Source organism: Alligator sinensis, unplaced genomic scaffold (assembly GCF_000455745.1).
Source record: "Alligator sinensis unplaced genomic scaffold, ASM45574v1 scaffold1223_1, whole genome shotgun sequence".
Classification (NCBI taxonomy): Eukaryota; Metazoa; Chordata; order Crocodylia; family Alligatoridae; genus Alligator; species Alligator sinensis.
This window is the reverse complement of record NW_005842062.1, coordinates 1,821,622-1,849,333: the sequence shown is the minus strand read 5'-3', so window position 1 is coordinate 1,849,333 and position 27,712 is coordinate 1,821,622. Positions and strand designations below refer to the sequence as shown.

The following is a 27,712-nucleotide window of genomic DNA, read 5'->3' as shown; positions in this document are numbered from 1 at the left end:
TTCAGCAGGTTTTTCCACTGTGCATAAACCCTAAGTTTGGAACTATGCCATCAGAAAAGTAGAGGCCCTCAACTGATTGTTGACTGAAATCTAAACTTTTATCTCAAATAAGCATGTGACACAGTTAAACTATTATTGTCCAAAGTGCAGAGTTAAAATATTTGTCTCTATTTAGAATGCAGGTACTACAGGTTTTTGCAGTTACCATAAAATGGATAACTTTTTTATTGCTGAAAGCTATTGCCTATATTAAAAGATCCACACAGCTTAATAAAATGTAGTTAAGATTATGATCTTAGAAACACAATAGACAGAATACAGTAAACAATTTGCAAGAAGCATTTCTACTAAGGTCAGATTTTTACTAGTGATTTAAAATGCATGATTTACTAGTGATTTAATACACACATTACATGAGAATTACTTCAACTTGGTGCATTAGCAGTTGATGCTTATAAAAATGCAAATTCTAAATAAGCACAGTCCCAGGCACAGCAAGAACTGTAAGGCAAAGGAAAGCACATCACTAACTCCATCAATGTGAAGAGCTTGGTGTTCGACACTAGCATTACGGTAACCCATGGGTCACGACCCAAAAGTGGGTCGCGAGCATATATAAAAGGGTTAAGAACAAACTTTAAAAATGGTGTCTCTTTTAAAGGTAAAAAACATGGGAAACTGTGGTTTTCCCCTTGCAAGCTGGCAGAGGTCCAGCTTCCACACTGGGAGGCTGGGGGCAAGGGGCAGCGGGTCAGGAGTGAGGGGCACTGGGTCAGAACTGGCCATCAAAGTTTACAAATGGGTCCTGGTATAAAAAAGGTTGAGAACCACTGTTCTAGACAATATCTTGCCAACAGACCTACAGAGAACCTGAACGGGTCTCAGCAACACGTATACATTTGACAGACCTTGAAACAATAAAGCCTGGCTTCAGAACTTCAATGAGACAGCAGATTCCAGAGTTCAGCATAAAACCAAGCTGGTGTTTGACAATATCCCAATGTTGCTGGCAATAAAAATGTCAGTAAAGGAGATGATGCTATTACGTGCTTTCCCAGTTATTAGATTGCACAGTGAAATATTTAAGATTAGAAAGCTATTAATTTATCTGGTATTACTGGCCCATGATTTTTCATTTGCACACAGAAGAACAAAGTCACAAAGCAAGTGTGAAGAAAATTCAGCAATCAAGTTTCAGTTATTAGAAATTCAATTGTGCTTTTAGCTGAAGTAGTTAGGAGTCTTGCCCCTGTTCCATCTTGAGTAACAGCATTGAGTTTGAAACCAACCCCTTGCAGTTTCAACTGAAACTAAGGTTTTATTTCTCCCAAGCTGTCAGATAAAGTTGCATTATATAATTAATCACTGTTGCATCTCGGACAAGGGGACTAGACATTCCTTCCTAATCCCTCAGGCTGTTAGCCTACACCTTGGAGCATGGAGATTTGATTATCCTTATCTGCAGTTACATAATAGTTTTTACTTTAGAGTGTTTTTAGAGCTCAGACAAGAAACTGGAACAACAGATCTGCACTGAAACGGGCTACCCATGAAGTAGCGTAGGCAGATGAAGTGCAAGCTGCTCCAGTCCACCTTCAGTGGTATTGCCCTGACCTGGAGAGCCCACATCCTGGGGGACAGGGAGAAAGTACAAGTGTTATTAATAGTTGTTCATTTAACATGTTACATAACAGACTTCTGTCAAGGCCACACTGATCTCCTACAGAAAAGTGCCTTTGGAAATAGGAATTTTCCTGACTGTGCTGTACAGAGACTAAAGCAAACACACACAAAGTTCGTACTATTTATTTGTTGTTTTAACCCATTCTTTCTGAAAAGGCTCAAACTTGCACAATCTTGCAATGAAAACACTCAACTCCTACAAAAGATAATGGGAAGAACAGACAGAGCACCATGCAGGATCAACCATGTGATTGGGCTGGAATCATATTAACCTCCTCTCTACTAATGTATTTTTAATATATATTTTGGTGACTCTCTGATCTCAGTAGAATCCTGTATCAATCACTTTTGTACTCTGAAGCTGGCTGCTTTTCCTTGGGTTCCCCTTGTGATTCAAAAAAATTAAAATTAATGATCTGCCAAAATATAGGTCTATATATTTTCTGGCTCTCTGAAAAACATTAATCTGAAGCTACTCTGAATTAAGATTTAGTATGCATCTATATAGCATGATTTTTTTTCCTTTTGAGTAGTTTGATAACTTTTTCTTACTTTGCTGGTGTCTGGCATTAGAATAGATTTAAACTAATATAATTTTTAATTAACTGGCTTTAGCATGTGGCCTAGTACGTTGCGAGCAGTTGATCTTGGGGTGCTGGTAACAGAATTATGAAATATAGGTCCATGAGATAAAATTGAACCAATTTGTGAGCTTAATATATTGAACCTATCTATAGAGCTATCTTTAGATAGCTCTATCTATAGATAAAATGTGTGCACACGATACATATATAAAATGTATGTACACACACACACACACACACGTGTGCACACATATAACAGAGCTAAAATATTTCTCTACTTAAAATGCAGGTAGCACAGGTTTTGACAGTTACCATAAAATAAATAACTTTTTTATTGTGAAAGCTATTGCCCATACTAAATGTTAAAGAGCCACACAACTTAATACAATTTAGTTAAGATTATAAATTTTGAAAGACAGAGGGAACACAGTAAACAATCTGCAAGAGACATTTCCACTAAGGTCAGATTTTTACTAGTGAATTAAAATGCATGCATATTACATTAAAATTACTTCAGCTTGGTGCATTAGCAGTTGATGCTCTGTATATACCCACATTCACATACATAGTCACACCCAACCCCTGGGTCTTGTTACCATCCTGTGGAATCTATCACAAGGCACAAGACTATCAGATGACTGGGTTTCCCCGCACCCCCTTCCACAAAAGCTGACTGAGCAAACTGACTGCTGTATTTCCACCCTTTGTTGCTTAGAGTGGTTTACACAGTGTACTGATCCAAAGCCTTATTTTTTTTACCTCCCCCCCATAAAGATACTAATATATTTACACTGTTTCATAGACCAATTGTTAATGTCACCTCTTCAAAACCTGATTATGCTTACAAGTCATATCACCCAGGAAGCTAAAGAACAGCAGAAAATCCATGAGTCAGAAATGATGCTCATAAGCAAAGTCACACATCTGTTTCCTCATTAGAATTAGGTTTAAAAAAATCCTTCATTCCAAATAGCAGACACGCTGATTTCTGTTTCATTTATTCAAAACACTCCTTTTGTTATAGAGAAGGGAGCATGAACTGGACGCAAGTAGAATTCTTTTGCTGAAATAAAACATTTTTCCTCTGCATTTTACAAATCTTACATTAACTTCTTGACATAAGTATTTATCAACTGCAATTTCACTTTCCACTTGTGTATCGCTTCTTCGGTGTACATTGATAGAAAAAAGTTATCAATTACTTTAGAAAGTTTCAAAGACAGCTGAAGATCTATGAGAACCTGAGATGCCGTTAATATATGGCATTTAATATGGACCCAACATTGAAAGATTCACAGTCCGCTTCAGTCTAAATGGCAATCAGAAGGTTGCGAGTATCTAGAGGCCTGAAATCAGCAGTGGGCTTTCAGAACATCAGCTCCTGAAGAAGGGAGTCATCTCATCACTGAACTCTGAGTTCTCCTTTTGCAAGTAAAGCCTTCAAGCTCACCTTTATAAAAAGGCAAATGTACTTTCCAGCAAATATGAGTGTACTCTAACTGAGCAGTGAGGTATGTGTTTAGATACAAGAGTATTTCACTTTGCATTAACACACTTGGGAAGAAGTATAAACAGAAGTTTTAATGTGGCAAATACAGCGCAAGTTATTAGGCTGGAGGCAGAAGTTTTAAGAAACAAATTTCAAACATCTTAAAAAAGGTAGATGTTACCATTTACATTAATCATGGCACACAAGTACAAAGCCCCAGAGAGCTGATAGGTAGTAATGTACAAGAACAATACTGTTGAGACTACTCTGCCAAAAAAAAAAAAAATAAATCAAACATCACTGAATAAAACCCCCCATTACTAAGAAGTTACAGCCCAACAGTATCCAGACTGAACATTAGTTTGAGATGACCAAGATGATTTGAGTCTGGAGAAGGTTTGGCAAACAAACTAATATGTCTGTCCTCTCACCCCTAAATTTCATAACTTTCTTGCACATCAATCAATTGATTGATCTGGGAGGAAACTGAAAAGGAATAGAAATAAAACTTACAGAAAGGAAGTGCAGTTTCAGCTGCAGACACATACCTTTCTTTCTATGCCTTACAAATTAAAAGGTCTCTCCCAGCAATCATCATTTAGAATTCAATTTGCATTTACATACAAACCTGTATACGCATGTGGTTTCAACAACTAACAAACAAGGAGGAACGGCTGCGGTGTCATTAATCCTCTGCTCAATAAAAATTTCCATTTGCAGAACAGTGCTTCAGATTCATCAACACTACAGCCTTTTAGGCATATGGATCCATTTCTAGTATTATTCAAGCTAAAACACAAGTTCTTTCTGAAAATTATTTTTTTTAAAAATGTATCTGCGTACCTGGTCTGTAGCAATTTAGTGCCAGTGCTCGTGCGACTGGTGCTATGTTCTGCCAAAGATCTTTTGGTCTTTTTATCCAATCCTGTGTTAGGTAAGTTATTTCCAAATGAGCTAGCAGCATCATTACCACTCCTTGCTCTGTCTGTTTGCCCTCCTGTGCTGTTCGCTGTTTTTGAAGTGCCTCCACACATTTTCTTAGCTGAGCTGTGCTCTCTCAAAGCTTCTTTAAAATACTGAACACAGGCTGAAGAGATACAGCTTCAAGTGAGTTTCTTCACTATGGTTCAACATGCAGACAATCATTTCCACCCCCCTCCCCGCAACTCTGTTTGTGGGGGGAGAAAAAAAACAAAACAAAAACTACACAGGTAGGTCTTCTGTAGCAATCTGCTGGGTATTTTATTTTTATTTTTTTAAGAAAAAAAGTAGCATCTCCAAATAAACTGTAAAATTACAATTAAGGGAGATAATTGCATCTAATATCTTGCAATATATATCCCCAGGAGAAGCCTTAAACACAAATTTCAAATACCAAAAACCATCCAAGCTTCTGTCCTCCTGCTTTTGAGTTTTTTCCATCAAGCCTGGTGCAGATCTGTCGACAGATACAGCAGCTAATATTGACTTTAGCTACCTTTGTTTCCTGGTATGTGATTAGGTAGCTGGCAATTATTTGGTCACAAGACTGAACCATAAGGCCTCTGAAAAGAGAGCATACTTGCTTTTGCACTGACTCGCCCTTAGTTGCAAGGTTGTTCTAACACTGGCTACAACACCCTGTTAATGGCTCTCATGTGAGCAAGTATCATCTGACAACTCTTAGCAACCTTCCCTGGCTCAGCACCACACTTCAAATACAAATAGGAATCTGTCATCAGCAGTATACGCTTATCAGTGAAGAATGATTAACACTAGGAAACACCCCAGAAATTTTGCACTGTAATGATTCTACTCTTGAAGGTAAACAGCGTGTTCTCAGCTAAAAATCTGGGATTGCTTTAACAATAAACCTTTCACACAGTGGAAGGTAAACCTGTTTACAGATCACAATCAATAATAAGATCTAGTGGATATACAGAGAGGTAATGTTTCACTTTTACACTGCCTGAATGTGTCCCTAAAAATCTTTTTCAGTTCCGAAGCATTACATAAAAGTGGTAAAAATGAAAAAGTGGTAGGAATACAACTAGGAGGGATCAAGAACAGTAAGGATGCCACCAGCTAATCTTTAAGTTTCTCCCCCAAATTCCCCTGCACATACAGAAAAAAAAATAGCAAACATTCACTTAAACCATTCTAATACAGTGTTAACGCCTGGTGCTACAATGACTATCCATCTCCAGTATCTGAATTGTGTATATAAGATACACCACTTCATGATGTCATTATGTCAGTCTTTCTGAATAAAATTAATTCCAATAGCCATAAGGGTCAGATAAGTATGGACATCTTAAAAGAATTGCATGGTAGTGGAGGGAGGGGAAGAAACAGAAAAGAAACCCTCAGACTGATGCACAGACAGTGCAAAGTAAAGGCAAGACTCCTGGCCTCCAGATACAATCCATTGAGAAAGGGAGTTTAGTTATTCCTGTCACCAAGATATCTGACAGCATGTCACCTGCTCTATTTGTAAGTGACTTCTAACTCTAGTTAAAGATCTCCCAGCTTTTTAAAGCAGCTGAAATGACTGTCTACTTGTTTGGTAATGATAAACTATCAATCCCAAATGTGATTTCATTTTTTTTTTTAAATTGCACAGTTCATAATGTTTCAGCATTATGATAAAAATCTAATTGGGAAGGCTTTAACTGTCTACATAAAATGAAAGCTATCCACCAAAATCCAGACATTATTTTCAATGTCACTTTCAGTACATTGAAGATGCTTCACTTCCATGTCTCTAGCAGGATGTTCTTTCCCACATGAACCTTAACAGGTCTCACTATCTTGTCTTTTAGGCAAGCAGAAACTTTCATAATCAAACATTCTTGCCAAACCAGTGAGCATAACTGAAGGACACTGGGCGCGTCTACATGTGCAATTAACGTGCCTGAATTTTCTGCGCAGAAAATTCAGGCACATAAAAGTGCTCCCCGGCACACAGCTACATGCGTGCCCCTGTTGGGAGCAAATTGAGCCCCACAAGAGCAAGATTGGGCTGCTCCTGCCCTGCTCTTTCCTTCTGCAGCTGTCCCAGCTTGGTGAGCAGTTCTGTCCCAGCCAGGGGGAGATCAGGCTGCCCCAAGCTGTGGGGGAAAGGGAGGGAGAACTGTTTTGCCTGTGCAGGCAGCTGCCTCCCAGCCATGTGGAAATTGGGACAGATCCCCATCTCCATGTGGCTGGTAGGTAGTGCCCCATCAAGCCGGGACATGCTTCCTGCCCCTGTGACCCCCTGCTGCCTAGGCTGGACTTGGAGCAGTTTGCTCCTGGTCAGTGTCTACACATGCAGTATGGTGCATTAGTTCATGTGGCATTTTTCTAGTACCTGCATTTATAGGTACTAGCAAATGGCACATTAGACTAATATACTGTGCAGTAATTACTGCATGTATGTAGGCAGTGACATTTAGTCTATGGCACATTAGTTTAATGGTAGTAAAGCACCTCATGTAGATGCACCCACAGATACCAATTTGGTTTACTAGCTACAGCCGCCTTCCTCTTCATTATATACTACTCCAAGTTGACTGGTTCTTTGAAAAACAAAGCAGCAAAAAACCCCAGTAGCGTTAAGAAGCAAAAAGTAAATTCTCCATATGTAAACCAAAACAAACAAACAAAAAAAAAGACAGCTAGATTCCAGTTCAGCTCTAAAGATGTGATTTCTGCCATCCAATTTGTTGAATGATTCAAAAATGAGACTTGAACACAGGGCCTCGTTTTCTCTTTAACTATAAATATTTTCCAAGATACTTCTCTCCCTATTTATCTCAAACATGTTAAGTTCTGACATCTCAGTTGCAGCCTTTTTTTTTTTTTTTTTAAACTTACTCAAAATTGTTCTAGCATGGTGAAGCAATGTTCAACCTCAGTTCAGCCTATGTAATCCACTTCATTTAAATTTGCTATGCTGTTACCTGTTCCACACAATTTGGACAAGATCCACTGCACATTAATCATTCCACAGATGAACAGTTCTATGATTTACACTGCTTCTCTAACTGTAGATTTTCATGTGCCATTGTGTGCCGTGGTGGAGAAAGTTCTTGATACAAGGCCAGACATCAAACCATCTTAAAGAAAAAGTTAAGTTTGAAAAAGCAAGGTTTGTACTTTATAAAACAAAACACTAAGCACTCCAGATAAACCTAAGTACATCTCTTCGAGACCATTTGCTTAATACAAGACACAGCCAAAATGCAGGGCAAGACAGAGTATATAGAATCTTTGCCAGATTGGCTGAAATACTCTTTAAATTGCTACAAAAGCAGTACCCTCGAGTAAAAGAAAAACCTAACTATGGGATGCAAAGAGAGGAGAGAACGAACACTGCTCATTTTTCCACACAGAGCTAAACATTGCCATAGACTATACGCATCAGTTTTGGCTCTGAAGTGACAAGAGACAGCATAAATAGCAAACTAGTGTTTCACAAACTTGGCCAATTTCTCCTTCAATGTTTTTTTGTATGTAGGTTCCAAAATCTCCTGCAGATTACAATAATCCAAGGATCATGCAAAATGTTAGTTTAAATAGTCCTGGATGAGTCACAGAAGTAGAATGCTTTTAGCAACATTCCCAATATTGAAATTTCTTGCCAGAAAATAGAAAAGAAAAAAGAGACTGAAACTAAGCCTGGCTGTGTTTGTATTGAAAATAAAGCCCACATTTTTTCCATACCAAGAGAACATGGGCTTTTTTAGTGGTAAAAATTTTTACTAGCCAAAACCTTAAAAGAAAATGAGCCAACAAATGTTTAGGCAAGTAGGTTAATTACAGTTGAATCCTTAGCCTAATCTTTTATGGACTAAACAAAACTACATATAAGCAGGCACAACTTCCTTTAGCCAAACAAAGCTCTGATCCATCTCTCAAACCAAGGAGATGAAGTTCTCCCTGCAGCCTTTACCACTTACTAAATCTTGCTTTATCATGAAAGTACTTCTCAGATTTTAGTTCCCAAGTAAAACCAACCAGTGCTCCCCAAAAAATGCATGTTTTTTGTTTATTATTTTGCAAAATAAGAATACCAAAGACAACAAAGTACACCTCCAGTAACTAAACTGAGCCTTTGACCTCTGAACAACAATTTCAGGTTTGGCCAGACACCAGCCCCCCGGCTCAAGCAGGCAGTACTCGTTCCATCATCTCTGCTGAGCATTATGAAGTACGGTGCACTGTCACAATCAGCAGGAGAGCTCCACCTCCTCCCGTATTCAGCTTTGTGTCTCAGCCAACGCATCATTCACATGTCACTTGTTCCAGACAGAATCATGTGATTGGGCTGGCTTCCAAGAACACAGCTACTAAATAAAGATGCTGCCAAGGCACGTCTGAGAACAGCTTTTGCCAGAAAATGAAAGGAATTGAAATCTCTCATCCTACCAGTTTTCCTGCCTATGCCTGTAATCTTACCACCTACTGGAGCAGTATAAGACTAAGAATAAAACCAGACACCATACTTTTAATGGAGGACAGTTTTGGTTAGTGCAGGAAAAATTAGTACTCTTACAACTGGACTAGTTCCTGTTTGCTTATTTATTTATTTTAAAATAAGAAAATGCCAACTGGTCTCAGAAACAAAGATCCCCTAGGAAAGTGATTCTCAGTTTTTTTTGTACCAGGATGCATTTGTAAACATCAATGGCCAGTCCGGACCCAGTGCCTCTCACTCCTGATCAACTGCCCCCCTGCCCCCCAGTGTGGGGCAGGGGGTGGGTGTGTATGGGGCAGGGGCATGGGGGGCCCCTAGCAGCCCCTCGCCAGCTAGAACCCTGCCCGCCTGCAAGGGAAAACCCACAGCTTCCTATGTTTTTGTGCTTTAAAAGGAGAATCCATTTTTTAAAAGTTTGTTTGTGACCCTTTCATATTATTCTTATGACCCACTTTTGGGTCGCGACCCACAGGATGAGAAACGCTGCCCTAGGGTCATTTGGCAGGCTAACACATGTCTTTACCATACCCTAAGGCTGGCATCCTGACACACAAACTGGCTTGCCCCTTCCTGCTCTTTCTTCCTCAGAGATATGGCCTATTCTTTAACTCACTTGTAGCCTCGTAGATTTTAAAAAATCCTATACGTAAAATGGCAAATAACACACCCATCAGTCTTTGGTATATGAGATGCAGATCAGTAGATCCATGAAAATAGGGGATTGCTCAGGGTCATAGGTGATGTGTAAGGGGGGGTACGGGGGGGCATGCCCCCCTGAGAGCACTGGTGCCCCCCCGACAGCGAGTACTTTGGTTGGTAGGGGGGCACTGAAATCGGCTCCACTGGCTGCACATTGACTGAGGCAGAAGTGCTGCTGGGCCCCTCAGTTGTGCCCCACTAGTGCCCCCTCAGACTTGGGAGGCACCAGTCGCCCATGCTCAGGGTTCAATAAAAGATTGCTTTGGTCAACACAGAAATGGTTGATTTTTCAAATATATTTTACACACATTTTTATTTGGCTCAAAATGAAGTGCTTTGTTTTGAATTAAGATGTTCACTATTTTCTGAACACAAAGTTTGCAAGCACAGGACTGGATTGACAAGGGAACTTGGGGGGCAAATCACAAATGACAAAGGAGGCATTAATTCCCTCCCCTAAACTCTAGTACTCAGTAGTTGGACGCATACTGTCCTGGGATGTGGGACATTGATTTAAATCCGCTCCAGTCTTAATCATGAGGTGCCCTATGGTGTTCTGGAGACAGCTGCTCCTCCAAAGTGAGACAGTTTCTTCCACTGAAGGATACAAAGCTGCCTTTTCCCAAGAAATAAATTATAAAACAAAAAGATTTAGCTAGCTCTACTGACAATCTTCAACTTTTACTGACTTCAAAATGCTTTTGAAGACACTGAAGTAACCAATCACAAGACTTTTTAAAACCCAAAGTGCTCAAGAACTAAGCTTGCGCTCACTAGTGAAACAATTTAAGGTTATGCATTTTATTTTTAGAAGAACCACCAGTTGCACCTAAAACAGAAGCATTGAATACAGATGCTTTGGTGCTTGCCACATGAGAAAAAAACCCCCAAACACCTGACTTTTGAAGAAAAAGTAAACAGTAAAGTGTGACACTAATCAAATCAATAAGTTGTTAGTGAAATCTGTCCCTAGGAAGTTTCCCCTCCTTGGGAACTAGTGTTGGAGAAGAAGTTAGGCAAAAACTTTTTGTCAGGATATGTTGAACAAGTCTGTGTTTTTTTTCTGAAGGTAGAAAAGACCAGGTATGTACAAACTGCAGGCCAACCATTAGCAGATGAGGGAAAGGAAGACATGAGAAATGGAGTTTAATATAATGTGTTTAATGCTCACAAACCCCTACTAGTTTCTCCCAGTGGCAGGAGGGCAGGTAAAGAAAAAAAATGCCACCCCTAATAAGAAGCTACACTTAGCCAATCCAAAAACTACTGCAGCACTAATAGCAACAGTCCACTGCCAGAGTGGAGATGAATGCCAGGAAATCCTGACACAGATGAATTAAGTGATAACTGTAGGCGGATACAGCGTCAATCCCAGTGTTTTCCCCAGCTATAGCCAGAGATGTGTTTCATTTCTCTTGATGGTAGTACAACAGTTTGCCTATTACACACAACACACTCTTTAACCCTTTCATACAGAGGAATAGTAATACCTTTCCAATAACTAATTTCTGAAACTTGTTGTATGCCTTTATCGTCACAAGTTCAAGGACACAATAGGGAAGAAATTTCAGTTACTACAGTACTTAATAAAAAGATACAGGGTACTTATTTGCCATGAAAAATATGACAACTTTGCAACAGACTGGTTGCAAGAGACTAGTATGGCTGGAACTGGCTTCATTAGGGCTGGAAAGGAGCTCAAGAGGTCCTCTAGTCCAGGGGCTCCCAAGCTATAGTATGCATTCCCCTGGGGGTATGCAAGACATCTCTGGTGGGTGCGTGGGACTAACTGTGTAATGGTGGCTTTCATTTTCATTATAACTGACATTTCAGGGGTTAAAATAAAACGCCTGCTGGTAGGGATATGCAGGCAACTGGTAAATCTGGAAGAGGCTACACACAGTAAGAAGAAGTTTGGGAACCTATAGGCTCTAGTCCAACCCCTTGCTAAAGGCAGGATCACTCCTGACTGAACTTGGATTCACGAAAGTACGTTCATGCTCGCTCTCATTTAATTAGTCCATAAAGGTGCATATCTACCCTGCCTTCTAAATCATCCCAGTCAACTGTCTAATCTATTCTTAAAAAGGAGAGATTCTGCAACCTCTCTAGGCTGCTTGTTCCAATGCTTGATCACCAAGGATTCTGGTTTTCTCTGATAAAAAAACCCCAATTTTTGGATTAAAAAAAAGTAACCCAAAAATCTATATTTTTTCCCATGATTAAAATGAAACCCCACTAATATATCTTTATTAGGATCCCTGCTAATCACCCTCGTAATGAGAAAGTTCTTCCTAATATCCAACTCAAGTTTCCCTCGCTGCAACTGCCCCGTGCAGTCAGAGCTATTTCCATCCTCTTTCTAACTATCTTTCAGGTATTTGAGGACTGTTAACAAATCTTCACCTTAGTCCCAGGTACTTTGAGCTCTTCTTCATAAATCATTTTTGCTGCTTCCCACTGGACTCTTTCTAGTATCTACATCTTTCTTGAAGTAGCCTGCAAGTTTTAGGCATGACATCTGGATGAAAACACTATATATTCCCTTAGTTTACTATGAGAACATCATAGAAGTGTCAAAAGCATTGGCAAAAATCAAGGATTCTGGCCCAGTTTCCAGTCTATTACATGGGGCCCAAACTAAATTCAATCATCATGTTTCAATATAGACTAATTCTAATCCTAGTTTAAATGAAAACATAACATCTGATTAAGAAGCTGTAACTTTACTTTCAACTAAAACATGCTCAAATGTACAATACATATTGCAGTTCAAAACTACATACATAACGTGAATCAGGAACACTGTTATACACTAACCAAAGGTTATATAAATCTCTGATTGCAACTCGAATTAATGATTCAGACTTCATCTAATGTCTGCATCAAGGACTGGTGTGGTACTTTGAGGTGTCAGGAGAAGTATCTGTATACATGGATCTTAGGAGATGAACTGATGATTTTTATATATAAAAGAAATAATCTTAGAAGCATATAAGTCCATATGTGTCTAGATGGGCCAGGTGACAGGTTACACACTGGCTTCTTGCTTGTAGTTGGGTCAGAAAAGGTGCCTTCAGAATGATCCAGGACAGCATCTCAGTGAACACATTCTTCACTATAAAGCAGTGGTTCTTAACCTTTCTATCCTTGAGGCACCCTTTTGTAGCCTCAAGGCACCCCTCAGAAAAGGTTCATGTCAGCTTTGAAATTTTCACTTTTGACTACAGAAAAATAATAGAAGAATTCTTTTGTTACAAAGAAATCAGAAAGCTCACAGCTGGTCAGAATGTTTTAATCACTATGAATTCCCATTTGAAATCTCTGGGTTTGTCTTGAGAATCAAAGATCTCGAGTTCCAAGTTTCTGCTGACTGAAAAAAATCTGCCCAGATTGACCAAACCTGCTTTGCATCATTATCATTTTAACACTTCAGTAATATAAAATATAAAATTACTTAGTTTAACTCCCCTACTTAATGCACCTATGTTAGGATCATTCCTTTATGTGGTTGGAACAAAGTTTTACTCATAGGTGCAGATTATCCTTGACACACCGTGCAGCTTCATTTTACAAAAAGAAAAATAAGAAAGATGAAGTATGAGTAATTTGATCCCTTGTTTTAACTTCAGGTACAATCATATGCATTTAAGAAAAAAAAATCTATTTGCAGCTTCAACATCCTACTTTCCCATTTTTTTCTCAGCTGTACTCCTAGCTGCCTGATGGTTCTATCAGTAAAAACTAACTCTCCATAGGTATTTTATAGTTACAGTGAGCTGTTTTATTTTATTTTTCTTGTTTTAGGTAGAATGAACCAATTTCACTGCATATGCTACTTGCCTAATTCTATACAAGTTGTTTCCTGTTCAATGCCCATAAAATTATGTGGGGAGCCCACTAGTTCTTTGAAAAATTCTGAGGTAGACAGCATCAACAACAGACAGATTTAAGTACAAGTCTCCCAAGCACTGAACTTATTGATTCAGAAACTAAAGTCTAAAACTGCTTTAAAGCCTTGTAGCAAATGTTATTTGTGCCCACAGATGTGATTGATACGTCCTTTTAATGCTTGTTAAAATATAAGCTGATACTTCTGCAGCTCCATTATCTGGCTTTAATGTAAACTAGGCTACAGCCAAACTAAAATGAGGACAGCTGAAACAGTTTCAGACATGTTTGCTTAAGGCAGTGATTCTCAACTAAGGTAACTTGAGATCTTTTTAGGTGTGCCAGAGGGTGCCATGCAATGTCACCACTGTTAAGTGTGCAAATATGATTCACAAGATAAATCTAGCGATTTCAGATAGGAATCCACAGGGTCAAAAATATTCTGACCTATTGTGAGTTTTCCGAGTTCTTTGCAAAAGACGAATTGCTCTATTATTTTTCAATAGTCAAAAGACACGTGAAAACTAAAAGCTGGCGTTTTCTCAGGGACACCTTAAGCCTAACATGGTTGATATCCACTGGCTTAAGGTGATCAAAAAATCTTTGTAATTCTTTTTAGGATGGAGGCCAACTCAGCTGAGCTCACATGATTAGAGAATCACACTCCCTTTCTATCAATCAGAAAGGGCCTTGGTATTTCCATGTTTAAGATAAGCATCTGTAAAGTCATCTCTGTTCAGACCCTAGGTAATAATCAGAGCAGAATCAGATTTATTCTAAAATTGTTTTCAGAAATTCCTAGTTTTGTCAGCTGGTCCCAATTCCTAGTTTTGTTTGAAAAAGGTGGTTTTGTGTGTTCAGCCCCAGCACTCCCAACACTCTGTCTCCTTACAGCCCCACAAGTTAATTACCTGGTCCCAAAGCAGTGACTCCTAGTATCCCAGCAGTCTGCTGTGAAAGACTAACCCAGGGTCATCCAATAAAGAAGCCATCTAAGGGTATGGCCAAGCCCACTCTTAGATAGATGGTTTAAACAGGAGAAGGGAAACTGCTGCTGCTCTGGAGCTTACATCAGCTGCTATGCTGTAACTGAGTGAAGTTTCAGCAATACAAGCTAAATCAGGGGTCAGCAACATTTTTGGGCAGAGAGCCAAAAATACCTGCACCCTCAATTTGTAAGGTGCTGGCACGCCAGGGGCGGATGGCAGGGGAGCCTCAAGAGGTCCTATCTTTGTTGTGGTAGCACAGTCCTGGCCCCTTCCCTACCATCTGCTCCGAGGCATGCAAGCAAAATGCCTGTGCGCGCCATGCTCTGGCACCCTTACCAGGGTTCACTTACCCCTGAGCTAAATGTTCCAACGTTTAACCCTGCCTAACCCAATCAGGATCCAAGTTGGAAATGGTTTTGCTATATTTGTATTGCTACAGAAACATGCAGATGTAAGAGGAGTATTGATATTAAAGGACTAGCCAATTGCCTGTCAGGAATGGGGGGGGAGGATTAGGGTTGGGGGGAGGGAGGGAGTACGGTGGAACCAAGCCCCGTGCCCCCCCCCAATCTGGGCCCGCTCCCCCTTTATCTCCTGCTGCTTGCAGTCTAGGCCTGCTCTCTCCCCTCCCCGCTGCAACAAAGCCAGCTCTGGTGGCCTCACCCCCCACCCCATGCCATCATCGCCACCTACAGGGTGCAGGGCGGGGGGGGGGGGGGGGGGGGGGGGGATGCCAGCGCTGTTCCATCTGCTCTGTTGCTCCCACCTCCAGGAAGCAGGGTGCGGACGAGGCCAGCTGCGCTGGTCTCGGCCTGCCCTCCGTTCCCTGTGTCCCCACCATCATGGCGGCGCTCCACCACGCTGCGAGTTCCTGTTCAAACGTTTGTATAAACGCAAATAAAAAGTCACAGACAGACAGACTTAGGCTTGTATAGTATTAGAATGCTCATATAAACTGATAATGCAGTTGTTACACCTGCCTTCAGAGTCTGAGGTGAGAACACCTGATAGAAATCGAGAAGCTGATTTTGGAGACGTTTGTTTTTAATAAATCCCACTAACTAGGAACTATCCAATAAGACACGTGAGTCAGGAAAAGGAGGAATACAAGACTATTTTGTATTTCTTATACTGCCTCCAAACTAGAAATCCAAATGATAGCATTTAGCCTCTTAGCATCTGTGCAGTTCGTCTACCTCACACGAGTGTTGCAAGGCTGATTTCACATGTGTGAATCCTCACTGGAGTATGGAAACTGATGTCACAGAAACAGAGTATTGGAGTATGGAAATAGATTCATCGCCTTTTGGCCACCTTAAAAGTTTCTATAGCAGCACAAAGTAAAACCAAACAGACATCCATACCCTTTGACACACCACAAATGGCAGAGGGCAGTAATGCTGTATTTGCCCAACTATAAGATGACCCCCCACCAATAATTAGATTCTATATATGGAAAAATATATACATTTGTTATAATTTTCCAGGTATAGAATCTAAGTATTGGAAGGTAGTTCTCAATCTTTCCCAACTGCTACAGCAGGGAAAACAGTGGCTGGAGTGGGGGGAAAAAGGGGCGGCGGACCAAGTCAAAGTGGCCCACTTGCCCTTTGTCCCACCCACTTCTCCCTATGGTCTTCCTGCCCCCCCCCTTGCACCCCTCCAGCCCCGGGTCCCTACAACCTTTGCCCCTCTACCTGTTCCTCTTTCCCATCACTGCCTCTGCCACCTCCCTCTCCCCCTTACTGTCAGACACTGCTCCATCCCAGAGAGCATAGCACGTGGAAGCCCAGCCCTTGCCTGGATATGCAGCAGTGTCAGTGCTGCTGACGGGCTGGGCAGAGGAAGGAGTTTCCATGTGCTCCTGCCCAGGAGAGACTCCAGCCCCAGCTGGAGCTGAGCTGTCCCTGACAGTAGGGGGGAGGAAAAGGGATGGGTGGGGGTAGAAGCTGCAGAGGGGAAGTGGAAGAGGGGGACAGGACACTGCTGCAGGTCTGACTCTGGCCCTGACCTGGGCTCAGAGCCAGAGCCACAGCAGCTGCCTGCTCCTGCCTCCACTTTGCATGTGAACATAAAATGAGGGGCTTCCCCCCAACACGCCGATCAGCAGGGAAAAAAACCCTTGTTTTATATTAGAGTAAATACGGTAATTGGTGTCGCTCTGCTGCAACAAACACCTATTTGCTTTATGGTGAAAAAGCACAGACAGTCCAGAGAATTGCCCAGCCCTCCCCAACTGCCCCGGGCAGGCACACTCGGCGCTTAGTTCTGCATGCCCTAGAAAATTTCAGCCCAGGATTGGGCCCTCAAAGTCTCAGGAGCACCAGCCTGGCTTTCCCTGCTTTCAGAGACATGCCCCAGGATCTCCAGGTCACATCCATGGAAGTAAGGAAAGTTAGCGTTCCCCGTTTCCAGAGACGCACCCCTGACTATCTCTGGTACCCATCTCTCGAAGTAGGTAATCCAAGATCAAAGGGTGGGACAATGGGTGATGTGCATTTGCCTGCTAAAGTTGATCCGCTGTGCTGGGACACATCCTGGAGCAGTTCATGCCCTTCATTTGGTGACATCCATTTCTGTAGCCTTAGTGTGTTGGAAGGAAGAAGCTCCCAAATACTGTACATTTTAATGAATGTGCAGGTCCCCAAGCTATAGGTTTTAATTCTCACAGTGCAAGTTATTTAACTGCAAGCTCTCTTCAGTACTGGGGAAAACAGGAGTAACTGCTAATGGTAGTAGAAAACTTTTTATACAGGAAACTTTAAGACTGTGGATAAGAGGGGGTAAAAAACAGACATGGGATTTCTCCAGGGACATAGCCTTTTATTCTGGAATTTTATAGACATACAAGCCCATAGCCCCACTTTAAGTACCACTTAAAGAGGTCCAGATACACCACTACTCCAAAATCAGGGCTAATTTAAGTTAATTACCATTCAAGCAGTATCTACAATAGACTGCCCCATGCTTGTTGTGATGCCAGTCAAAACCTGGGATAATCAGACCTAGGATAAACCCAATGTCTGTTTTTACCAGGTAATAAGTTTGTCCTAGGTAATTGCAAAGTGCATCTGTTCAGGTATCGCAGGATTGCATCACTGAATCAATAGCAGAAAAGCACCACTTCATTCAGCTGCTCACTAAACCATGATTAGAAGGGCAATGTGTGTACATGCTAATCCTGGTATATTTTAATTCCACAACAAAACACAGGCACAATTTATCCAGGGAAAAATGCAACATCTGTTCCTAGCCCAAGTGAAGCAGTTAACTCCACAATATTTTCCCCTTCACTCTGTATTGTAGTCTGCTTTGTCACTTAGCTCTCCTATATAAAAATATTACTATGGTATTTGCGCAAAAAAATTGTAAGTATGAAACAGAGTGCCGCTATGTGGGCATAATGAGGAGAAAAGACATGCAACTAGAAAAAAATAGAAGAGCTAGAGAATGTACAGAGAACAACAAGTATGATTAGTTGAATGGAGGAGTTTCCATGAGGAGACACTAAAGAGGCTGGGTTAATTCAGTTTAGAAAAAAAAAAAAAAAAGATGCTCGAGGCAGGGACATAAGGGCTTACAAAATACTAAATAGTGAAGATAAAGTAAATAGGGATTACCCATTTACCATCTCTTAAAATACAAGGACTAGGAGGTCATAAAATGAAACTAACAGATATTAAGTTTAAAACTAACAAAAGAAAGTTCTTTTTTTTCCACAGTGAATGTAATTAAAGTGTGGAACTGACTGTCACAAGATGCTGTGGAAGCTGACAATTTAACCAGATTCAAAAAGGGATCTGAAAAATTCTTGAAGTAAAGGGGCAGAGTTAAGGCTTCTAAATCAGATCTTCCTGGACCTTAAATGCTGGAGGCTGCAAGTGGGAGGGGAACAGAGCAAAAACACTGGTCATATCCTATTCACTCTCCCTTTTAGCATCCACTCTCTGCCACTGTGACACAGGCTATTTGGTTAAGATGGACCTATAGTCTGACTCTGATCTAATAACTGGCAGTTTTTATGCATGACTGAGGTTGTAGTTGAAGAATAATCTCTTGCTCCACATGTAATCTGCTTTAGATGCAAAGCTAGGCTCAGTTTATTTACTAGAGTATGGCCATCAGTCACATATGATGGGAAATGCCCAGAAGGGACATAGCCAGACAAATGCCTGACTTTCTAGCTTCACAGAGACCTCATCTTGTTATATGCATTCTCCCAACAACTCTATCTTTCATGTGCTACCCCTGGTGCTAGTCCCTTGTTATCCTCACTTTTCACACACATCTGACCTCTTGAGGGCCTTTCACATCTCTTTTCTATGAGCTATGCACTTTATTTCCCAAACTCACTTTTGGTCATTAACTTAACTGGTTCATAACTTTCACTATTTAATCAAACTTGTCTAAATATTTTTCTTTTATACATAGACATTATATACATTTTATACATAAGAGTTTTGAGTATTCTCCCCACAGCTCTTTGCCTATGTACCACCTAATAAATAATTACCACATTTACCTGAAACTAAGACAACTTCAAATATAAGACAACCCCAAAATATTTGGATTCTAAAAATGCAAAATGTATACATTTGTTATAATTTTTCATGTATAGACTCTAATTATGTAACTCCATCCCCCCCACCCACTTCAATGGGGCAAGTAACAGCAGGGGTGCAAGCAAGCAGAGGGGCCAAGTGGCTTGAGCCCTGCTCCTAGCCACCTGTCCTACCACATTACTTGCCCGCACCCCTGTGCCTGCATACTCCACAGTACCTGTACTCCCAACAGCTACCTCCCCCACTCCCTCCCCACCATGTGCCACTCTCACCACTGATAATCCTAAAGCAGGATAAAACAGCTCCGGCTGTAGCAGAGTCTCAACCTGCCCCCTCGCCCCACACACATGCTCCTTCTGAACACAGAAGCGTGTGGGACAGTTCCACCCTGACTGGGAAGGGCAACAGCCCAAGCCACCTCTCCTGTCCTGCTTCAGGATCATCAGAAAGCCCTAATGCAGGACCACAAACATGTGCCACAGCCCTTCCCAGGCTGGCTGCACAGCAGGCACATGCCAGACTAATGCATAGGCAAACTGGGCACATGCCTAGGGCCCCAAGTGAAGAAGGGGTCCATTTATGCTTATTTTACATATTATAATTGAGTGAAAAAGTAATATAAAATATACAGTATTAAGTAGGGGCACATGTGTTTGTATGCCTAGGGTTAATCTAGCCCTGCATTGGGCAGTTTTACCTGGCAGCAGCATCACCCAGTTGAGAAGTACTGAGGTACACTGAGGCAGCAGCAACAATGGTTCTCAACTGGGGATGCCAACTCATTCAAATAAATGGTCCAGGGGTGCCATGACTCTGAAAATGTTGAAAACAACTAAACTAGACAACCCGATTTAAAAGTGGATTGTGCATAAAGTGTATTATAGATGCACAGTGTTTCTACTACCCTTACAACTCTGGATTAGCCTGTACCAAGTACATCATGTGGCAAGATGCCTGACTATCCAGTCATGGACATGAGAATTAGGAGGCTACTTTAGGATTACTATAAACACCTAATATGAGTCAAGTCTTCAGAATTCAGTGCACAGAACTGTATGAGTAACTGGTGTCCACAACCATTGGCACGGCATTCATAGATAACTTGCTTGTACTCCTTTTACGAGTGCTACTCACTTCAAAAAAATTAAGAGCAGTCAAAATGACACAGTCTTCATGAAAGTACAAAGTAATTTGTTCAAGGATTCCATGAGTAACAGCTATGGTGTGAAAAAGAGGTGAGACTCTTCCCAAACTCCACATTAACTGTTACCCTGGAAGATAGTTGAGAATGCTCCTGTGTCAAAGCTGGAAGAAGTCAGAAATCTCTAAAAGATAATAGCAACAAGAGCAGAGAAGGAAATCAAAACAATCTTTAGGAAGGTAAAAATAACTTGTCCCCGCCCCAACACAAACAGCCCCAAGCTGGGAACCCAGTTTCCATCTCAAAAGTCCATACTCTCCAACATTTCCTTATTAGGCTGTTCTCTTAAATAGAATTGTTTGCAGTACTGTGTTAACTGAACTAGTCTGCAGCTGTTGCTCTTGGGAAAGGCTGGGGTCAAAGGGGATGTCTTGTTCCAAGCCTTGGTCTTGTCCTTCATCTGTTAGCAAGGAGGTCCACATTTTTTGGCAGGCATGGCACAAGTTACCCTGAAAGCCACTCCAATTCCCTTTTCCATCTGCTGCCTTGCTTTCTGCCCCATCTGCTGCTCTTTTGCCCGTACCCTCCTTAATCTGCCACATGCCACAAAACAGAGGTTGCCTATACCAGTTATGGCACACGTGCTGCAAGTTCATCACCTCTGATCTAGACTAGGGGTAGGCAAACCCCAACATGGGTGCCAGAGCACAGCATACAAAGACATTTTGCTTTGCATGTACGCCTCGGGGTGGACAGTGGGGAAGGGGACAGCGCTGCACTGCAAGAAGGATTGGGCCCCTCGTGGATCCCCCACCATGCCAACAACTTAGAAGTCGAGGTTGCAGATATTTTTGGCACTCTGCCCAAAAACACTGCAGACCCCTGATCTAGACCCTTCATTTAGTGTTCTGGGCCCATACTCTGATTGCTTTGGAAAGCCAGGCAAAGCCTAAAGTTAGGCCATTTCCAAAACAGACATTTCTAAACTTTTTTAGAGATTTGGGAATGTATTTTTTAAAAGTATTTAGAAACCTAAAAATACATATGGGTGCTTAGTGCCTTTTGTAGCTGTTGTGCTATTTGGTTACTTATAGAGAAGTAAAGAGCTCAAAAGCAACCCAAGTAGGCTTTAGGAATGTATTGGTGTGTGTATCTTTTTAATAATAATAAAACATGACTGACATACAAGTATACTCACAGCTCACTACTGCTTTCTTTCCTTTTACAGAGGGTGGAATATTGCCAGGCTTTCAATGAAGTGCTGTGAAATAATGCTTAGCAAGTGGGATCTCACCAAGCATTTCAGCACTATGACCAAAGGAATTACTAGCATCAACTGCCAAGTGAATGATCTCATATACCAAGGCTAACAAACTGTTACCAACCAGAAATGCTGTACAATGTACATCCGTTCCATTGCAAACACCAAAAGAAACAGTGGATATTTAAAACTGAAGTAACGGCCTGTTTGCCAGTTTCAAATGCAGCTAAAAGATGATTTAATCTTTTATAGCATGTGTGTTAAATGAAAATATATCCTCTCCTACATTTTTTCATTCAGTTGCCAATAGTGAGGAGTTTTTACTGAGGTTATGAAGCAGAAACCAGACACTGACAAATGTAAAAGATAATGCAGAAAAAGCATCCAATGTATTTTGCTTCCCACCTTCTGACATGTCCTGGAAATCACTAACTTCACACCAGCTCCCCTCTCCTTTGTAAAGATGTTTGTATAACTTTAACCCTCAACTGCTTGATCATGGTAAGCCCATTTCAGTCTTCCATGCTGAAAGATATGGCACAACATTACTATTAAACCCTATTTTAGAACCAAAATGATTTATAAAAACTTTGAGCCTTCTGGAAAGGGCAGGATACAAGTTTGACAAATAAACTTATTCAAAACCCAATTCCTCTCTCTAAAGCTATCCTCCATTATTATGTTTGATTTGAGGAATTCATTGCAATACATTCACACTGAGACACTAAGTTCTTGTAGGAATATTTTACTTGTCTCTCCACAGCTCAACATGTCTAGTGCCTGACTGTCTTAACAGATTTTCTGTTGAGCACATGGATATGGAAACAACCCATAATGTTCAAAATTGGTCACCCAATCTTGTTCTTTGAAGTACAGCAGTATCCGATATTAGGGGTCTGAGGATTGCTTGGGGTCTTAACACAGGTATGTGTGTTTTTCTGCAGGAAGTATTGAAGGTTGCTTAGAACACTAGTAGAAAACCAAACACCAAACTAAAAGCAATTAAGTGTTTCTCATCTTAAATACCATACATTTCTTCTAGTTACGAAACGAGTCATTTGGAAGATAGCAAGGAATAACATGAAGAAAAAAATTAATTAAAAATTTAAAATGTTGGAACTGGTATATAAAATTTGCCCACACACACACCACATTATACTACAGACATTCTTTTGTTCCTCAAGCACATCGTAACAGGGGTGGCCAACTTGTGATGTGTGCTGTAGGTGGCATGCACAACCTCTGCGTGTGGCACCAAGCAGAGAAGGGAAGGGATAGAGAATGCAGTGGCAGACAGAGCAGGGAGTAGAAAGCGGAGCAGCAGATTAGACAGGGGAATGGGATCAGTGGCACTTGAGTGTGTGGGGCCAATTTGTGGCACCAAAAACATTGGTACCCACTGCTTTGTAATTTGCACTTAAGCCCCAACCTAAGTATTCCCTGGCTCCACTATCCAACCTAATCAAAAGGAGGGGAAGGAGAGCCCTGACATTTCAGATAAATGTGTTCCAACCCCAACACTCCTACATTCCCTCTCTCCATTTCAGCAGCTCTAGGCCCATTCTAGTGTCCCCATATTCAGATACAGGACCCAAACCTCTTTTACCATGGAATAGCTACAGTTTACCTTAGCTAGGAGGTATGGGTCTTTCTCCATGGACTTACTGAATGGAAAAGGAAGGAAAGGGAAAAATATAGTTATTAAGGAAAAAAAAAGCAGCACACATTCACAGACATTAACAAAACTTGAGAAATTCACCTATCAGTAAATTCATCCTTCTCACCATCTCTAGTTTCTGAAGAAAACAAACTTTCTGATTATAAAGTGAGTTCTCTGCACTTCTTAGATGTAAATACAATTCTCCAAAAGCAAATCCTAGAATGAAGAAGGGGTGGGGGAGAGGAGGGCAATGGTTTTGGTAGGCATGCCACAAATTATCTCTACTCTCTCCATGAATAACATTACAATCCCTTTCTCTGCAATCTATGACTCTGCTTTCTGTTTCTTATCTGCTGCTTTGCTGCCTGTCCCCTTCCCAATCTGCCATGGGACACTCAGAAAGCCTGCCCGTGTCACAGGTTAGCCACCTCCATCTTAGAAGTACCATCTTCCCAAGTCTGCAGATAAACAGTGTTCAGGCCTTGGCTATTGCTACTAATTAAGGAGTAGCAGAGGAAATTTAATAAGACCTGATCAGTTTCCCAGTAACTCAGGACCTTGGGGAAAGAGGTATAATGTACAAATATTTCCTAGTTTCACAGGGAGTGGTTAGGAAACCAAGGGTTGATCAGTAAAAGGCAATTACTTAATGTAGGAGGGTGGGAAAGCGACTGGCAGGGGAGTAAGAGCTACACAGAACCTCTTTCTGCTTCTCTCTCTGCATGTATCAGCCATATTTCTCTCTCTCCCTGTTTGTATTAGAAGATTTGTCCTAGTAGGTGACTGGTTGAACCACACCATGCCAGGAGCCTGAAAGACCCCAGAATACTTGCTGCTGACCACCAGAGAAGTAGTACTGGGAAAGGAGAAAAAAAATTAGCCAAGGGATCATGGCAAAGTAGGGCTGGAAGGGATCTCATAAAGTCATCTTGTCCAGCCCCCTGCCCAAAGCAGGATCATCCCTAGCTAAACCAACCTAGTTAAGTGTCTGTCTAATCTGCTCTTGAAAACTTTCAGGGATGGCAATTCAACAGCCTCTCTAGGTAGCTCATTTCAATGCTTAACCACCCTCCTAATGAAACAGTTCTTTCTATTCTACAATCTAAATTTCCTCTAATGCAGTTTAAAGCCATTGCCCCTAGTCCTGTCCCCTAAGGGCACAGAGAGAGTCTCTTTCTAGCCTCTTTATAAACTGCCCTTCAGGTGCTTGTTGTCAATAATCCAGCATCCCTGCCCTTTTCTCTGCAAACTAAGGTATGCACTACCATCAAAAGGTTCCTTAAAGAGACGTGAAACATTTGGTGGGGTGTCGAAAAAGATAAGTGAGGGATTAACAGGCATAAACACTCTGGACATTCCAACGACACAAGAAAAAGGATGGGTAGAAATGGGAAAAGGAAGGGGAGAAGAGAGAAAACCAGAGAGTTTGGGGACAAGAAGAAAGACCACATCTCAGAGCAAATGCCCATGGTACACAGGGACATATAAAAGCAGTTTGGATCTGTTCTTGAAGTCCAGTAAAACACAATATTAATTTATTCTAAAATTTAGGTTGGTAACATACCCTCTGAAAGGCAGACCTTACTTTAATATAGGCCCTGATCCTGAGATAGCTCCATATGGGTGAGCTTCAGTCATTTCAGTGGGGTTCTGTGGAATGGTCTGCCCACATGAAGCAGATCTGCAGAGTGGTTTTCAACTTAAGTTTCCAAAACCAAAACAACTTATTCAGAATTACTCTTAACTAGAAACAGCCTCCTTAATGCAAATACGGAACAAATATTCATGTTTTTTCAGGTATCCAAGTTGTAGCTGTATTAGTCTAGAGGAAAAAGCATTCAGGACATGTGGTAGAGGAGGAAAAAGCATTCAGGTCTTGTGATAGAGGTGGTATCTTTTATTAGACCAACTAGATTTTAGCAAAAAAATATTCTTTAAGTGCAAGCTTTCAGGAGCAAACACCCTTCATCAGACATCGGAGAAAAAAACTGTAAAAGTTCTCCTGGGTAGAAATTAAAGTTCATATTTTGTAGGAGATATGAAAGAGGTAAAATCTCCTGTTTGGAAAAGTTCACTTTATATGCAGATTAGGCTCAGAGAAAACACCATTGTTTTTTCAAACTTTTTTCCATGTCCACTAGGTATCTCTCAAGACATTAACCCACACTATGAATTATGAAGGGACTGTACAATTTGGGAACAGCCACTTTAAATCAGCCTGATGCACTAACAAGCGTTTTAGGATATAATGCAGCAACAAGAATAAAACCCAGTGAGCCAGCACATTAACAGGAACCACTTAGAACCTAGATATCTAATCATAATGTGACATGACCCAATTTTGGCCTTGAGCCTATAACTGGCTCCATAGCATATGGGTGGCAAGAAGCCCAGGCAGACCACCTCTTAAATCAAAAAGATTAGATGTTGGTAGCCACCTGTACTTTCACTACGCACAAACCATTCCTTAGATGAACTCTCCCTCCCCAACATTCTTTGCATTTCATGCACAGGAAGCCAGAAACCTTATCAACTTCTATACATTATCTACTCACACAACCAGTCTACTCATGTTGAGCAGAGAGAGATGACATGTGAAGTTTTGCTGGACACACGTAATGCAATCGCTCTGCTGGCCATGACTAGTTTGGTCTTGTGACTAGACAAAAGATTAAAAAGTGACAAGATTCCAATCTTTCAGCTTGCTCAAAACGCTGTCCCTGAGGGTTAAAAAAAACAAAACAAAAACGTAATGTCAGATCAGAACTACATATCTAGGACCTGGAGTCACTGTGTAAGTTTTACATGCCATAATTTGTGAAACGTGTAACAAATGCAGTGATGAGGGGCCATATATTCCACATGCTAGGGATAGGTCAACTACAAAAAATAATTTAGAAACTTCATTCTATTAAAAAGTTAAGTCACTAAATATTTTGATACGTCCCCTAAAGTTAAGCCAGTAAATATCTTGATGCAACTTTCATACAAATTACCTTAGCAGCAAAACACAAACTAGGACAGAGGCAGAATGCCTTCTGTAATATTTTACACCAAAGCAAGCATTATAAACTATACAAGAGTTACAAATATGAGGAGACTGAAACTCAGATACAAGATGACAGATATCAAGCTGAAGAAACTGATCAGAGGTATAGAAGTTATTTATGTGTAGTTAACATTCCTATTACTCCTTTGCATTTATGTTTAAACTTATTTATTTAAGGGCGTTGATAGGGGAGTACCGAAATGACAATTCACAATTATTTCTAATTTCTGTTTTGCTTTTGCTCAACTTGCACATTAGAGTCTTTGTTTTAAATCAATCAGGAACAAAGGCGCGCCTCACCTGAAGGCAGGTCCTCTTCCTTCGGACCCATGACAACTCTGGCATCCGTTCTGCAGCCTACCTCAGACATCTCTATTCTGTGCTACCAGAGTTACAGCATCTGCGGCCCAGTGACTTACAGCAACCGTAGCGTGTTCAAAACCCTGGGGATCTTAACAGCAATCCTAAAGGCCCAAGCCCACACCCCACCAAAAAAAAAAAGAAGGAAGCTGGGGCACTTACAGCAAATGCAGATTACCCTTAAAATATCTAAACCCATAGGGAAGGAGCTAGACCTTGTTTCATCAGGAGAAAAAGAAGGGAGTGGAGACAGCAGCACCGGAGCAATCACACAATTACAGGTGCAACAGAGCAAAAATAAATAAACAAGCACATTGCACGTAATAAAGGTGAAGACCCTAAACGGCAAGATGGTGCCAGAGCCCAAACACATACCCAGCTGGGGGCTAGCACAGCCACCAGGCTCAAGGAGAACGTCAGGTCCCTTTTGAAACAGGTGGAAAACGTGCACAATGGGTGCATCTGCACGTGCATTGGTGCGCTTTTATTAACACATGCTCCATCGAATACCTCTGGTATGAGGCACTAAACCCAACACGGGCCCCTAATGCGCAGCAGTGCAAACACAGTGATGCTTAATGTGCATTAACGCACACGTGTAGATGCGCCCCCAAAAGGGCGGCCCCCGGAGGGCTCTCACCTCCCGCCTCCAACCCGTTGGCCCGAGGGAGCAGCGGGGGAGGAGGCCCCCGGCTCGGGGCAAAGCCACGCGTGCGGGGCCGCTTCCCCGCAGAGCCGCGTCCCGCCCTGCCCTGCCCCGGGCCTCACCTGAAGGCAGGTCCTTCCTTCGGGGCGCGGCGCGGGGGAGAAGCGGCACTGCTGCCCCTTTTGTTGAAGAGCTTCTGGAGCAGGGTGGGAGCCATGCTGCTGCTGCCGCCGCCGCCGGCTCAGGGGGCCGGCGAGGGGC

At 41.5% G+C, this 27,712-nt stretch overlaps 1 protein-coding gene across 7 annotated transcripts in view; it reads right to left on the bottom strand.

Annotated features, from left to right (window-relative positions):
• FNIP2 (folliculin interacting protein 2) overlaps nucleotides 1-27,706 on the bottom strand; it is a 64,612-nt gene extending 36,906 nt beyond the window's left edge. For 2 of the 7 annotated variants that reach the window (XM_025203590.1, XM_025203593.1), the window contains exons 1-2: nucleotides 5,132-5,346; nucleotides 4,600-4,843 (exon numbers count right to left, since the gene is read on the bottom strand). In XM_025203590.1, coding sequence (XP_025059375.1) covers nucleotides 4,600-4,843; nucleotides 5,132-5,141 — 254 coding nt within the window. In that variant the 5' untranslated portion in view covers nucleotides 5,142-5,346. Of the gene's footprint in view, nucleotides 1-4,599; nucleotides 4,844-5,131; nucleotides 5,349-23,363; nucleotides 23,382-25,951; nucleotides 26,048-27,573 lie in introns of those variants that run through there. The other 5 variants (XM_025203592.1, XM_006023164.2, XM_006023165.2 and 2 more) reach the window with 5 other exon arrangements.
• Between the last annotated feature and the right edge of the window lie 6 nt (nucleotides 27,707-27,712).